General features: G+C 39.2%; 1 protein-coding gene across 1 annotated transcript; it reads left to right on the top strand.

The window, feature by feature from the left end:
- Window positions 1-396: 396 nt before the first annotated feature.
- Window positions 397-816, top strand: LOC107060188 (uncharacterized). The gene has a single exon (XM_015307768.1). The coding sequence runs from the start codon at window positions 397-399 to the stop codon at window positions 814-816; it is 420 nt and encodes a 139-aa protein (XP_015163254.1).
- Window positions 817-16,740: the final 15,924 nt, after the last annotated feature.

The following is a 16,740-nucleotide window of genomic DNA, read 5'->3' as shown; positions in this document are numbered from 1 at the left end:
CCCATACAAATGGTGTTTAATGCTCATAATGCTGACCCATTAGAGAGAATTTGTGAAGAAGATTGGGAAAGAAACTAATGAACTATTATAATTTTTAAGACTTTTTATGATGCTATAATCATGTTTTCTGGAATTTATTATCCTACTTTTTCATCAGTATTAATAAATATTTGTGCTATTTCAATTCAATTTTCTAAATACAAAAAAATTGAAAAATTTAAAGTTGCAATTGAAGGTATGATTGAAAAAAAAATTAAATATTTTTTTCCTATTCCTCAAATTTTTTTAACTACTACTTTACTTCATCCTGACTATAAATTACGAGGTGTGCAGGGACTTGTTGACACTTTTTATGATACTTTACAAATTTTACCAGAAAAAAATCTAATTTGTGAAATGTGTAAGTCTAGCATAAAAGTAGAAGCAAAACTTTTGTATGAAAAATATATAACTACAGGAAATAATCAAGGAGAAGTTGGTCAAACTTCGAATCCTAAGAGTAAAGCTCGAATTTCAAGTTATATGCGAGGTTTTCTTGGTCTTAATTCTACTAACCGTGATGATTTTGAAGAATCTCTTAATCAATCTTTAGAAATAGTGGAAGACGGAGATGGCAATGAAGATTTATTAGCATGGTGGAGGAGGCGGAGCGTTGCATTTCCAATTTTGAGCAAAATGGTTCGTGATGTTCTAGGTATTCAAGCTTCATCAGTTGCATCAGAGGCTGCTTTTAGTGCGGCAAGGTTTCAACTTGGCGATCATAGACATTCATTGGCGGAAGACAGCTTGGAAATATCAGTTTTATTTAGAGACTGAGTCAACACTGAGAGGAGGAATTATAATTTGCCAAAGTTAAGTTCCAAACAAGAAGCTTGGATTAATGCAGTAATTGGATCTAGTGATGATGAATTAGAGTCACAAGAGTTTCTAGCAAGTTTGCCAACACCGGAGGATGTTACAGTCGATATGATGCGACAATTAGATTTGAATTTTAAAGGAGAATTCAAATATTAGATTACATCCGAGAACTAATTGAAACAGAACCCTTCCTAGAAGGTCGCTGCGTAAATTAGTTACTCATCTAATATTTGTAACAAATATTAGTTTTACATATGAGAACTTATTGAAACAGAACCCTTCCTAGAAGGTGGCTGCGTAAATTAGTTACTCATCTAATATTTGTAACAAGTATTAGTTTTACATATGAGAATTTATTGAAACAGAACCCCTCCTAGAAGGTGGCTGCGTAAATTAGTTACTCATCTAATATTTGTAACAAATATTAGTTTTACATATGAGAACTTATTGAAACAGAACCCTTCCTAGAAGGTGGCTGCGTAAATTAGTTACTCATCTAATATTTGTAACAAATATTAGTTTTACATATGAGAACTTATTAAAACAGAACCCTTCCTAGAAGGTGGCTGCGTAAATTAGTTACTCATCTAATATTTGTAACAAATATTAGTTTTACATATGAGAACTTATTAAAACAGAACCCTTCCTAGAAGGTGGCTGCGTAAATTAGTTACTCATCTAATATTTGTAACAAATATTAGTTTTACATATGAGAACTTATTAAAACAGAACCCTTCCTAGAAGGTGGCTGCGTAGATTAGTTAATCCACTAATATTTGTAAATTATAACTTCTAAGTTCTAAGTTGCAATTAGATTTTATTGAATAAATTTAAAGGCTTTATTAAGTCTTTTTTATATAACTATTGTCTTGCATTTTAATTTTAATGTTAAAATACTAACTTTAAAATACTTAATTTAAAAATCAAAATTTCAAGTTTAAATTACTTAAAAATATTTAAAATACAAATTTGAACTTCTCAAATTTGAAATTTGAAAATTGAAAATTGAAAATTGAAGTTTGAAATTTGAAAGTTGAATTTGAAATTTGAAATTTGAAATTTGAAGTTTGAAATTTGAAGTTTGAAATTGAAATTTGAATTTTGAATTTTGAAATTTGAAAACTTAAGCATTATTTATTAGCTAAAAATGTTATTAAAAACTAATTAACTAAAAAAACTAAAAATGCTATTCAATAACATATAATTTCAATACAAAAAAATAAACATATAAAAAAATAAAAATCCCACGTCCCGTCCCTTCCCGTCCCGCCAACTTCCGTCCCATCCCGTATATATAGTGGGACGGGATGGGACGAATTTTTATCCCCCCAATCCCGGTCCCCCTAAAATTCCGGCCAAGGAGTCCCCCGTCCCCCAGTCCCCGTCCCCGTCCCCTTGCCAACACTAGGTAGGCCACAAAAGAGGTATATGTCAAATTGGCTCACACTCTTAGAAGTTGCCTAAGATCATCTCAAAATATACCCTTACTTAGTCGACCGGACCAACGGGCCAAATTCTAGGTGTTGTCATGCATAGTTCACAGTAAACTCATCACATAAGGCATCGACACTAAAGTCAAACAAGACTTCACACTTTCGCTAGTGTGCAACGATCATCACAAGAGACTCAATTTAATAATTGGCTAGTCACAACGAGATGCAAAGAGTTCACATAATGTCTATGCAACATCACTTGGCCCTATCGTAGCCGCACATTCATGTTTGTTCGATTAAGAGCACTATTCAAGTCATAGATATTGATCAGAATCGATACTCAAATTTGCAAAAGAACAACCACATTCGACACAAAAGGGGTGGCAAAAAATTTCAGAAGAGTCAAAATCATTTTGCAATATAAAATACGAATCCACAAGCTTAATCATCCACAAAAGCGCAGTATTAACACAATTAATTTCAACCCAAATATATAAACAAAACAAATATACACAAAGGTGGCCTCACCCCACCCCAAACAAAAATCATTTGTCCTTAAATACGAATAAAAGTATCCAAAAGTAGAAGTAAGTACGACAGAGAGGGAGGTAAAGAAAGGATCATATCTGTGTAGTCTCTCCATCTGTCTGGGCCTTAGTTCCCGGTGTGGTACTCTGAATATGGGTATCAGTGCCCGGAGTAACCTCAAGAAGAATAGCAGTGCCAGATCCACTAGGAGTTGTTGTGGACGTCTCAGTCGGCAATGTCTGGATCACCGGCTGCACAACAGTCTCCACAAGATCTGGAAAATCTCTAAATATGCTCTCCTCTCGGCTCTCTCGTATCTCATCATCATGTACCGCTATCTGCTCTTCGTCGGTCTCTACATCCGACTTCTCATTTGTTGTGCCATCCCTCTGTACTACTACGATGGTAGCCGGAGGAATCCCCGAGGTCTCAGGAGCATCCTCGTCATCTGCACCCTGAATTAATAAAGTGAAGTAGGTAGACTTCAAATAGTCTGCGTCCTTCCTCAAATATGCTATTTTGTCTTTCAAAGCCAAAACCTCAGATGTCTTCCTCTGTCTGCTCTCACAAACAGTGACTCTAGTAGCCAGATCATCAACAAAGACCATAATGGGGGTCAGTGCCACCAACATAGCACCCTCAATCATCCCTGGGATGGATATCTCTAATCGAGTTGCCCTCACATCCGCTGAATAGGCCAGATTCCCTATTTTCAGGATCATGGCCTGAGTAATCCTAACAGGCTGGGAGGAGAAGGAAGCACCTGGAACCTGTGAAGAAGAGGAAGGAGTGGGTGTACCTGAAGGCTTAGAGGCCGAGGTAGGTGAAGATTCCTCTACATGTAATGAGTCAACATCAACATCCAGAGAAATATCTGGCAGAACTGCTCTCCTCCCATCAACCTCATCTCGTATGTACTCGGCCTCAATACGCCGAATGTCAGTGGAAGATGAATGGGTGACCTCAATATCCCTTGCAGTGTCCCGAGGTACTCCAGCACGCTGGCACAGCTCAGTGATCAGGACTGGGAATGGCAGAGAAGTCTGCTTCTGTTTGGCTTTCATGGCCATCTACTGTGAAATCAGCAATCCCAGATCGATGCGTCTCCTAGACATGACAGAGCCAATGCAAGCTGCTTTCGGATGGCGCAAAATGGACTCATTTTGGATGGCATTAAGGTGTTGCTGATAAAGCCAAACCAGAACCTAGCAGCAATACTCAAGTCCATCTTCTCAATAGGAGGAACATCTATCCACCTCGGGGTGGTGTCAGAAATCAGAGGATCCAACCAACCCTTCAAGTCATCTAGGGACTGAGCAATAGGAAACCCCTCGTAAGGAAGTGCAGAGTGCAGTGGTCTATTCATAACAGTGTTAATATATTCACTGCCGCACCCCACTTCTTTGCCTCTAACCATGACCGACTTCACCGGTATGAATTTACTTGCCTTCTTCTTTGTTTTGGGCACCAACTCCCCATAAGTTGTATAGAATTACTGGACCCAGAAAGGAATGTAAGGGTATCGGGGTCTGGTGAACTACTCAAACTAATGGTAGTGGATGGTGCCCCTGACTCCGGGGTACTTGCCGTGCAGGCCCTCTGTAGATAACAGCTTCTCCTCTAGGATGGTCCGTACCCCATCTTCTTTCAATTTGTTCAGCAATTGAGGTGGAGGAGCGATAGGGAGTGCAGGGGTCACTGGAGGTGCCTGAGCTGGCACTGAACCTGTTTCAAGAGGCGTGGCAGCTGAGGGAACTCTGGTGGGCGATGATTGAGATCTAGCCTGGTGTTTATTCCTTCGGTGAATCAAAAGCTCCTCATCTTCCAGTTCAGAAAAATCTTCCCGGGTGTCAGCAGCTACTTTCCTAGCTATGTGCTTCTTTCTTTTGCCTTTGTCTCCTAGTTGGAGTTCTTGCCTTCTCTGCTGTGGGAGATTTGATCCCCCTTCGTTTATATTAATGCCATGTGTTGTTTTCTTGGATGGCATGGTTAGATTTGTATGTGCCATATCTGCAAAAGATTGGGAGAGATTATGAGAAAATCAAGCCTAAGCATAGAAAATCTATTGCAGACAGACTCGCCGATCCAGTCGGTGAGTCGCCGAACCTCTTTGGTTAGCTAGATCGGGCTCGCCGAAGGGATTGGCTCAAAAATTATGGCAAGTCGGTGATGGGAAGGCCCTTTCGGCGAATCGCCAACTACTTTCGATGAGCAAGGGTTTGTCCGCACAATCCAATAAAAAGGGTGTCACCTTTTCTATCATTAAGTAATATACGTCATTTAGCGCAAACACGGGCTACTTAGACTTCACCCAATCAATCTATACAACATGCAAGCACAACCCAATAAAATTTCAATTATTTAAAAATGGAAAAATTACGGGCATTCGATGATCAAAGCAATATGGGCAAAAATTTTAAATTAAAATCGGCATTAAGACAATCTGTTCTTATCAGAGAGGCCCAGCACACATCACTAGGCGGCATAGAAATCCTAGTTTCGAGCATAAATCAACAAACAAATACTAACGAAAAGCAAGAATATTGAGAATTGGTGTGAGTTTGTGAAGTTTAAAAGCGAGGGAAAGCGCAGAGTTTGAAACTTTTAAAACCTTTGGCCATATATAACCGTCCAGTTCGCGACCATTCGGTGACATTAGTCGCGTTCACCGATCCACTCAATGAAGCACCGAATGGTCACTTACCCCATTGATTTCTACAGGACCTGCACTTTCTTGGGGGTTAAGATGGTGGTCTTAATCGTGGTCACCGACCTGGTCAGTGACTCGCCGAACTGCTCTTGAGCTCGCCGAGTTTTATAGGCTCTGAGTTGAAATTGTGTTGAGCCAAATGGCGAATCAAGTCGGGAACGCTGACCTCTTCGACGATACGCCGACTGGACCATTTGCTTGCCAATCTGCATTTTCCAAACACTTTCCGCAATTAAACATGCACAACCAACACACCATTATTTACAAAAACAAAACTAAAGCATTTAAGGGTTTTGGGTTGCCTCCAAAACAGCGCCTTAGTTAACGTCATGGCATGACGCAAGTCAACACTCAAACCTCATTTTTGGGGTTGAACCTAGTGCAACTAGGTGATCCCAATTGTTCATTTTGGATGGAGCTGAGGCAATACATGACCCCAAGAGAGTTTCAATTAGCTGGATAGATCTAGAGTGAGAACCGCTCATCTGATTTAGCACTTCTACATTTTCTCTAATCTCTTCTAACACTCTATCTTACTCATTTAGCTTTTGGATAATGCTTAATAACATAGCCTCGATACGTCTATTTTCATTGTCCATAGACCTTCCTTTCTCTGTAAGTGGTATGCATTTGCTCTTCTTTTTGGACATCACCTCCAGTTCCTCGACCTTTTGGGTCAAGTTATCCATCTGACCCAGGAAAATGATCAATTGCTGGTCCTTCTTAGTATCCTTGTTGGTTTTAGCCACAAGGTCAAGGAATTTGGCTGCGGTCTCATAGGAGTATCTCTTAAGGCCACCTAGGATAAGTCGATCGATTAATCCTATATTTCCGGGATTAAGACTCCTATAGAAGAACTCCAGTAGAGCTAGATCGGGAATTTCATGAGTTGGGCATTGTATCAACAATGATTTAAACCTCAGCCATGACTCATGAAAAAGCTCACCTTCCATCTGTTTAAAGGTCAGAATGCTATACCTGAATCTCATCACTTCCACCGAGAGGTGCTCTATTGGTTCATAGTCATTAACCTCACTCATCTCTCCTGTTTCAGTACAAACAACCGAACAAAACAAAACTAAAAATTAAGTAAGTAAACTACGACTACCACAAGCAAAATTCATCTTAACCAAGAATTTTCACGTAACACCACTCCCCGGCAGCGGCGCCATTTTGATGTTTGTGTAATCAAGACACAACTTCCAATTCAAGTGTCTACGATCATACAATAGTAATATAACCCAACTGAATGGGTTGGGGTCGAGTCCCAAGGGAGTAGTTCCTGAAAATTAATGGTTAAGTGCAAAAAATGCTAAAGTTAACCATAGCGAAAAACATTATCGAGTATAAACATAGTAAATTTAAACGGCATGACGCAAGCGTCAATTATCAATGGGGGTTTGTAGTCAAGTAACAACTAAAAAATAGTAAAAAGATAAGAAAACGAGATAGAGAGATAGGATTCTTAGGATGTTATAGGAATACGGGATAAAATTAAATGATGGGTACATGCTTTTGAAGTAAATTGTTGAGTATTTGTGACTAGGCTAGACTATAGTGGGGGTAAATTCTCTTTCGAGCAACTTACCTCGAATCGACTCGGTTTCTCTCGAACACCGAGTTGCCGCTTTAAGCACAGCCTACGCCTTAGCCCATTGACTCTCTCGAGCTGAATGTGTGGGAGAAGGACTAGGACTCTCTCGAGTTCAACCCATGTCGACCCAATACCACTATCTATCAATTTAGTAGTCTTAGTTTTACGACCTCTCTCTCGAGCAAGCCGAAAACACTAAGATGATATCGTATTTGCAACTATAACTCCATTAAATTCTTACACAACTACTAAATGAAATCACATTTGTATTTGCAACTATAACTCCATTAAGTTCTTACACAACTACTAAATGAAATCACATTTAAACAACAAATAAACCATCAACAAGCAAGACCCAACAGATAATCTAACCCATATTCACAAAATCACACCCCAAAAATTGGGGTTTTAGCTAGACATGAAAAAGAGATAAAAATCGATACCAAAAGGTGTTACCAAATGGGTACGATAAATAAAGTCTTTAAACACATCAAGGATGAAGATTCTTGAAGACCCACTTCCAATTTCTTGGAGTTGAAACCCTTTGAATCTTCAAGGCCAAAGAACAATGTCTCCAAAAATGTAAAAATTGTTCTATTATAAAACTTAGTTCTCTAATAGCTTGATTGATACTAAGATACAGATTTAAGAGGGTATTTATATCTATCAAAAAGTGTGTTGCGAAGGATCCACTCGGCGCAATTAGTCGGGATCGCTGAACTACTCGGCGATCCGCCCTTTGGTTAGGTACCTCACATTTTAGCTTTTGCCGTCAACTTCTTCGTGTTCTGAATCATTGGGCGATATGGTGATGCTTCGCGCAACTGCTAGGCGATTCACCAACTGCTCCCTTTCCTCGCACACTTGACCTTTTTCTTCAGGGCTAAGCATACTGGAACATTAGGCTAGGTTGTAGGCCTTTTGGCGACACACCTAATGGATTAGGCGATCGTCAGACCGTCTTTTCTTCTTTCTTTCAGCCACTTTGTTCCTTTTTGCTCGATAGCGTCAGTGCTTTGTCTCTCAACTCAAATACCTGAAACTAATGGATTTTCATCAGATATAGAGACAAAATATGACTTTGAGGACACTAATTCTATTAAAATATAGCCCTAAATGAGTCCAAATTATGGACTCATCAACGGGTGAGTTTTGGGGTTAAAATGACTTATATAGGGGTCCTAGGCTTAAGCAAAATGACATAGCTTTGACCTAATTAAAACTGGAAAACAACATTTAACCCCTAACTTACACTGGTCTGCCACAAGACCACGTGAGGTCCCACGAACTGTGGTCCTCACCACGAGTCGTGGTGCCCTCAGTGGTCCTTGGACCAATAGCTATGGTGGCACCCTCTCAATTCTCCAAAAACTAACACACCACGACAAGCGTTTCCACGACCCTTGGTAGCCGTCACGATCAATTAAGTGGCTCGTGTGGAGCAGTCTATTTTGGGCAGTTTTCACCTAGCCACTGCCTAGCCCGCCACAAGTCACACCACGAGTCGTGGTCCTCACCATGAGTCATAGTTGTGGTCGTGGAAGATGGGGCAGTTTATATGGAAGAGTAGGTTGCCCTAGCCCTCTTTCTTGGCTCTTTCCCTCTTCCTTGGCTCTAGCCCTCACACTTAGCCCTTCTTTAGCCTACTAGATTCTGAGGTGTTACACAATCTATATAATTATGGGTGCCATCCCAGGGGTAAATGCCCAGCATGGGTCGATCCCAATTGTTGTAGAAGAATGGCAGCTCAGGGGGGAAAGCCTAGCATGGGCCGATCCTAATTTGTGTAATTATGAGGATATAGCATCCCATAGGTTAAAATGTCTAGCATGGGTCAGTCATTTGTATTACAAGTCATACAAAGATAATATCGCACAAAAAAGTAAACAAAAGAATATAACATACATTATCCCACTAGAGTAAACAAACGTGGTCTTTTATTTTGATCTATGCACTTATATATTGGTACTTAATTTCATTTAAACCCTTGTTTTACATATGCTATTTCCTTACATATTCAGTACATCATTTGTACTAACGTCCCTTATGGGGATGCTTCATTTCACGCTGCAGGCACAGGTACTTATGCTAGTAGACCTCTTTAGTAGGAGCATAGGTACTCCGCTACTATTGGTGAAGCTCTAGGTTAATTCGGGGAATACCAATCTTTGGCACGTATTTTGCTATTGTATCTGAGTTAAGGGTAATGCGGGGCCTTGTCCCGTCCTAAGCTAAGGTTTTCTATCTTTTAGAGGCTTTGTAGACTAATGTATATAGTTCAGTTGTGTCTTGTCTATAAGTTTTGGGTTTACCTATGTTGGTTCTTGTCACTACATCCTAGATGAACTTGTCACAACTCTAAATTGTCATAGTTATATATGCATAGTAAGAAAAAGTTATATGTGGATTCTCTCGGGCCTTTAGGGCATCGGGTGCATGTCCGTCTTCATGGAAATTGAGGAGTGACATTAAGATACATTCAAATCAATTCATCTTCTTAGTATTCAATCCTTAATATCACTAACAGCAACATAGTATGCTTATATGACTCCAACATGTTAACCAACAACTACCATATGACTCCATACACTTCCTCCTCACCAAATACATCAATCACAATGTGAGAAACTTGAGCTCATGGCTCCCTATCACCGTCTTGTGGGTCATATTCGTAGAATATCGAGAACATCACATATATGAGATGAGGGAACATGGTCATACCTTAATTGAAAAAATGCAGTCCTTAAGCTAGTATTAAATAAGGGGAAGGTTTTATCTTCAATCTAAAAAGGGACATGAGTGAATTCTTGGCATGGTTGAAGAACAACACTTGATTTTTGGTTGATTTCTCAACTAAGCCAATTTTGAACTCTGCGTAGTCCAAAGTAAAATACACATATCTTTTTACTCCAAAGTCGTATTAATTAGAGGTTTTGTTCATTGGAAACTAGACTCAAATATCTTTAGTTTAATATATAATACGGTCTTTAAATCTTCATATATTCAGAGATATGCATGTACAAGTCAAACAATATACAAGATTATATGAAATAATCCGTCATAATGAGACCTTCAACTTGTACTATTGTTTCAAGGCTTACTTGTGTCTCTAACTCTGGTATAACCTTTATAGTGACGTACTATAATTAATATTTAATATGATCATCCATTTAAAACCTTATTATCTCAATAACTCATCAATGAACAACGTAAGGTAAGAAAACATAATTTTTGATGCGTACATCTTTAGTTTTGTGAATTAGTCACCTTAAAATATATAGGATGTTATAAATATGGCCTCTGCTCTTGAAATCTACAGGGAATTATTGGTCCTCCTAACCTTACTCAGCATTGTTGTGTGATGAAAAAGGAAATATCTCTTGAACACTAATGTTTTCTAAGCATTTATGATTGAAAGTGGGTTTTGAACCTCAAGAGGTAAATTATGGACTTATGCATTGTTTTTATGAAATATATGCAATTTTTTTAAGGGTGCTTTGAAAGTAAAGTACCAATAATGATGTTGTGTTGTGAAAGGATATTCTTATAAACACATAAAAGCATGATGTGAAAGATTTTCTCACATAGAAAGAATTCTTAGGTTGAAAGGCTTTCTCACCTAATTGAATCAAAGAGTAAGAGCTAACCTAATGAACTAGCTTCGTTTGGTTGTCCAAGGGCACCTTTCCATAAATAATGAAGTCAAGTAAGAAATGACTATTCCATGGAATTTATGCTTAGCACCGAGTGGATATTGATGATAGGATGGAAGCTCTCTCGTTAGTAGAGGTTGGATTTCTAAAAGCAATCTCATGAGATGGAAGCTCCCCCGTTAGTAGAGGTCGGGTTTCTAGTAGCAATCTCTTTATCCCTTAACTATGTGCCCCCATAGGTTGATTAGCTAGTGGATCCACATAATCTAGAAGTTCATGGCTCTACCTCCGCAAGTAGAACAACCTTTTTTAGTGTGGGTGACATCGAGAGATCATCTCACATGGTCTCTATGTCGGCTTAGCTAATTCCCCACAAGTAATAATGAACTAAGGTTACTTCAAGTATTGCATATAAGTTCAAAGGTTTTAAAAATGAAGTTAGCTTGCATTGACCATGATTTTATGACTTATGTTTTATAACTCTTTTATAGTATGTTTAGCTTGGTCAATTGCATTTCATGAAATGAATGTCCCTTTTAGCATGATTTAAAGTTTTTATGAATGGCTATCATACTTGGTACATTGTTTTGTACTAACGCATACTCTTGCCTACATTTCCCCAAATGTAGGGTCCGTCAGTCAAGGTACCTAGTTTCGTGGCTAGAGGTTGTTTTGAGATATTTACGAGCTTTGGTGAGTCCTCATGCTTCAAGAATGGAGTTTTGTTGTTTCACTTTCATTCATGTATTTTCTGTTTTAAACAAGATGTATGGGCTAGGCCCAATTTCATTCTATTGTATTAGATGGCTATGATGAGATAAGGGTTTTAGACTTCCGCTTTTTGTTTATAAAATGTTTGGACTTGGACTATTGTTTTACTCTTATTGTTCTATTTCTTATGTTATGAGAGCTAGGTGCCTTGTATGGAGTCCTTTGGGGTTTTATACGCCATGTTACATCTAGGGGGTACCCCTAGGTCGTGACACCACTAAGATTCAGCAAACTTTGGTAATTAATAATCACATGTATAGTGAAATTGGCAATTAATCAATCACATCCCCAAGTATCCCTTATCTATTTGATTACTTCCCTGTTTTTCTTAGTTGTTAATTGACAAACCTTAACCCCCCATTTGACACTTGTTGTCAACCCTTTGATTTACTTAAATGATTTCGATAATTTCTATTCCTATAATCGATTAGAACATGCCTTTCACTTCGTAACTGAATTCTAACTTGTATCACTCCTTGTGGGATTGACCCCAACTCTTTGTTGAGTTTATACTAGATTGTCATCGCCTACACCTAGTATTGGATGAGGTGTAGTTGAGCGTTATCAAAACTGGTGCTGCTGTCGGGGAGTGGTGTTTAGAATTCTCATAATGAAGTATAGTTGTGATATAATTGTGTTTGTAGTTGAATCGACCTACTTTATTTTGTGATTGTGTTGGTTGTTTGTGCACAGGTGAAAAAATGAGTGTGAACGAAAGTAACAGTAGCCAACTTGGCCATCAAGATGACATCAGAAACCTGAGTGATGTACATGGATCAGTTCAATTGGGTGGCATAGGTGCTATCCATTTACCTCAAGTTGTTGGAAATATTGTCTTCCACGTGACTAGCATGATGTTACAACTCTTGCAAATGAAAGGACTATTCGAAGGGCTAGCTTATCAATATCCCCATGATCATATTCAGAACTTCGTGGACATTTGTGGTCCATTCTCATTCAGTTAGCTGATCTACCAAGGGATTCTATTACGTCTTGGGACGAACTTACCGAGGTATTTTATATAAGGTTTTTCCCTACTTCAAAGATAATGGCATTGAGAGACAATATTCAGGGCTTTAAACATTTAGAGGGTGAGCCAATCCATGAGACGTGGTTGAGATTTTAGAAATTGCTACTTCAATGTCCAACTCACGGGCTGCCAAACGTGTTGTTACAACACTTCTACCAGAGTCTACACTCAGTGAACAAAGGTGTGGCTGATCAGCTTGTCCAAGGAGGTATTATGCAGCAACCTTTTGAGATATCGTCAACTCTCCTTGATGGGATGACGAAGATAAACCGAGCTTTCTATATTCAAAAAGATCATGTGTCTCCTTTGACTCTTAGGATGGCAAAGGAGCAGATAGAAAAAGACCAAGAGCGGGAACAAAACATGGAAAAAATAATGACCCAATTGGATCTTTTGTCAAAAAATGTGATAGGTAGTGGGTCTAAAGTTGTGAATGTCGTTGGTGTTAGTGGAGTGAACCTCGATGATACACACTTTGAGGCTCTATATAATGAGGAAGTGAATTTTCTTGCAAATCAAGGTGGAGGTTTCCGTCTGAGCTATCCAAGGTCGAGTGGGAATCAAGGTTGAAATAGAGAGTGTGACGATGGCGGGAGAGACCGTGACAGGGAATGGTGTGACCGTGGATTTAATTGGAAGGAACGAGATGGTGACAAGGAGAGATATATTCCTCTCATGAACATCAAAATCCAAAAGAGCAAAGGGATGACCCAGAGAACTTTTGCACTAAAGATATGCTTGCACGGATTCTCAATAAAGTGGAATGGTCGGACAAGGTACTTAAAAATATGAAAGAGGACGTCTCCACACTAAAATAGACAATTACCTCTCACTTGGTGTCCATTAAACAGCTGGAAACGCAAATGGGTCGAATCTCATCTAATTTGAACCCAAGGCCAAAAGGGGGTCTACCAAGTGATACCTTGGATAACCCAAAGAATGAACCTTGAAAGCGTATCCACGTCATGCCACGATGTTAAATAAGGCACTTCTTGGGAGGCAACCCAAGTGTTTAAGCTTTTCTCATTATTATTTGAATAACGAGTGTTGAATTTACAGGTTGAAATTTTGGGAAGAGGAGTGATGTTTGCGTAATCAAGACATTACTTCAAATGCAAGTGTCTACGATTGTACAATAGTAAAGTAACCCAACCAAGGGTTGGGGTCAAGTCCCAAGGGAGTGGGCATGAGAATTAATAGAGAAATAAAATTTAGTTCTAATTAGTCATAGCTGAAAACATTATCGAATATAAACATGATAAATCTAAAGGGTGACGCAATCGTCAATTATCAATGGGGGTTTGTGAACAAGTAAAGAGCAAAATCAACAAAAATAAAGAGAGATACAAATATGGAGATGGGATTCTTGGGATGTGATAGGAATACGGGTTGGACTAGACTATTGGGTACATGCTTTCGATAGTAAATCCGTTCAGTATTTATGACTAGGCTAGACTATAGTGGGGGTACATTCTCTCACGAGCAACTTACCCCGAATCAAATGGGTTCCTCTCGAACACCCACTTGCCGCATGAAGAACAACCTCCGCCTTAGCCCACTCACTCTCTCGAGCTGAGTGTATGGGAGAAGGACTAGGGTTCACTCTCTCGGCTAAACCTCATGTCGACCCACTCCCACCTGCCATTAATTTAGTAGTCGTAGTCTTACGACCTCTCTCTCGAGCAAGCCGAAAACACAAAGGTGAAATCGTATTTGTAACTACGATTTTATTAAGTTTCACCACAACTACTAAACGAAATCACATTTACACAACAAATAAACCATCAACAAGAAAGATCCAACAGATAATCTAACCCATATTCACAAAATCACACCCCAAGAATTGGGGGTTTAGCTAGATATGTAAAAAAGATAGAAATTTATACCAAAATGAGTTTGCATTCAAATGGGTATGAAGATTTAAGTCTCTAAACAAGTCAAAAGTGAAGAATCCACAAGACCCAAGTCCAAATTCTTGGAGTTTAAACCCTTTGAATCTTCAAGTTCTTCAAAACCCTCTCCAAACTTAGAGCTAACAATTCTATATAAAATAAATTCTAATATTCAAAATCTGATATTAAGCTACAACTCTCAACGAGTATTTATAGTTTTCAAAAATTTGTGTTGCAGCGGATCATTCGGCGTCGTTAGTCGAAATCACCGATCAACTCAATGATCCGCCCTTTGGTAGGTTTTATCATCATCTTGCTCTATCCTTCAGCATTATCGTGTTTAGATCATTGGGCGACATAGTACACCTTCGTGGAACTGCTCGACGATACGCCGACTTCTCCTTTTCACCGTGGATTTGATCCTTTCCTTCAAGACTCAGCACACTAGAGCAAAATGCGAGGATAAGACCTTTTTGGTGATTTGCCAAATGGGTTCAGCGATTCTCTGATCTTCATTTCTTTGTTCTTTCAGCTGCCTTTGTTCCTTTTTGCAAAATAGTGTCCATGCTTTCCCTCAAACTCCAAATACTTGAAACTTAATGGTTTTCATCAGATATTGAGATAAAATATGCATTTGAGGACACTAATTCTATCAAAACAAAGCCCTAAATGAGTCCAATTTGTGGACTCATCAAGGAGCAATTAGGCGAGCCGAGAAACTAGTCAGCATGCCCGATCTGGATCGTCATTTTGACCTTCTAGCTAGATAGAGGTTCTGTAATACTCAGCGAGAAAAAGTACAATTAGGCGCATTGCCGAATGGATCGGTGACATAAGTAACTTCGTCGATCAGCGCGCGAACTGAAATGTCACAAAGGAACTGAATCGTTTTTAAATTCAAAATCCTCCCTCATTTCATACTTTTTGACTTCTATACTTTCACAACCACATATTTTCGCACTTCTATACTAGTTTTTCTTGTTTTTCGTGTGGGATCTATTACTCAGAGAGGAATTTAGGATTCTTTGCTAGCCTAGCACTACAATCTTCTACTTCAGATGTTGGTTATCTGAACCCCATCATTGCGCTTAAATATTGGATATAGTGATTTATAGAATGTGTGTTGATAATGTCTGCCCGTATCTCATTTGATTTGATGTTAATTGGCCTTAAAATGTGAAATCCCGTATGTTTGCATGTTAAATATGTGGCTTGTGTTGAATATATTGTGGGTCTAGTGTGGGTGATGTCTGATTAACCTCGAATTGTGCCGATTGTTGGATTTTTCCAATGATAGAGCGGTTGACGTCATTCTTAAGGGCAAAAGATGTCAATTAGCCATTTTTTGTCAAATCAGGGGAAGTCTGAGTACACCATAGGCATGGGTAGTATGGGTCTGAGCCTAATTGCAAGGAATAGTGGTTAATTTTTTTTCGTGGGATGCGGGTTAGATTTTGAAGGTCGGGGTAAAAATTTGGCAGGTTGGACAATTCAGCGAGCTGGGTCGAGCTCGCCAAGTGGTTCGACAATTCGCCTAAAGACCCTTCAATCGCCTTTTTATTCTTCATTTTTGTGGTTTATGTTCTGTGACATTCAGTGATATGCCTGATCTCACCGAGTTCACTCGGCGAGCCACCAAATGCCCCTTATGATTGACCTTTTGTCCCTAAATTCTTAAATTATTCTGTAACTTTCGGTGAGCTACTTTTAGTTTGCCTAATGGTGTCGCAGATTTGCTGAAAGGCCCTGGATATCGCTGATCTGTGCTAGGTTTTAAAAAAATTCATTCTGGAACATTGGGCATGCCCGACTTGGCTCGTTGAATGAATTCGGTGACTCACCGATCGGTTCGTCGAGTCTTCCTGCACTATTTTATAACTTGGCAGATTTTCTTGAATTTCATCTAACGTATATGGTTTTGTTTTGCAAAAATGGCTAAGCCAAAAGTTGTTGGAAGAAATCAACTGCCCCGCAAGCAGGCCAGAGGAATTGTGATAAACGAGGAGGTTACACCCTCCCAGAAGGCACCAGTTAAACTTCCTCCAACATAGGGGAAAGGTAAAGGGAAGGGTCATGTATAACCCACACCAGTGGAGTGGAGCTCCTACAATAAGGGTAGAGGCTTGTGACCAGGGCAAGGGTGATTCTGCTGCTGTGACAACCTTGAAGGCCGATATTGTTAGGCTAAGGAAAGATGTGGACGAGATGAAGTCCACTGATTTATCGATGTTATTCGGCACAGTTGAGATCCCCGATATTCCAAGCACTGAT

This window comes from Solanum tuberosum, unplaced genomic scaffold, assembly GCF_000226075.1.
Source record: "Solanum tuberosum cultivar DM 1-3 516 R44 unplaced genomic scaffold, SolTub_3.0 scf00066, whole genome shotgun sequence".
In the NCBI taxonomy this organism is placed as follows: domain Eukaryota; kingdom Viridiplantae; phylum Streptophyta; class Magnoliopsida; order Solanales; family Solanaceae; genus Solanum; species Solanum tuberosum.
The sequence above is the reverse complement of the archived record's forward strand: the minus strand, read 5'-3'. Positions and strand labels throughout refer to the sequence as shown.

What these genes read in the sequence shown, in the direction of transcription:
- LOC107060188 (XM_015307768.1), top strand. Translation starts at nt 397, where the DNA reads ATGTGTAAGTCTAGCATAAAAGTAGAAGCAAAACTTTTGTATGAAAAA.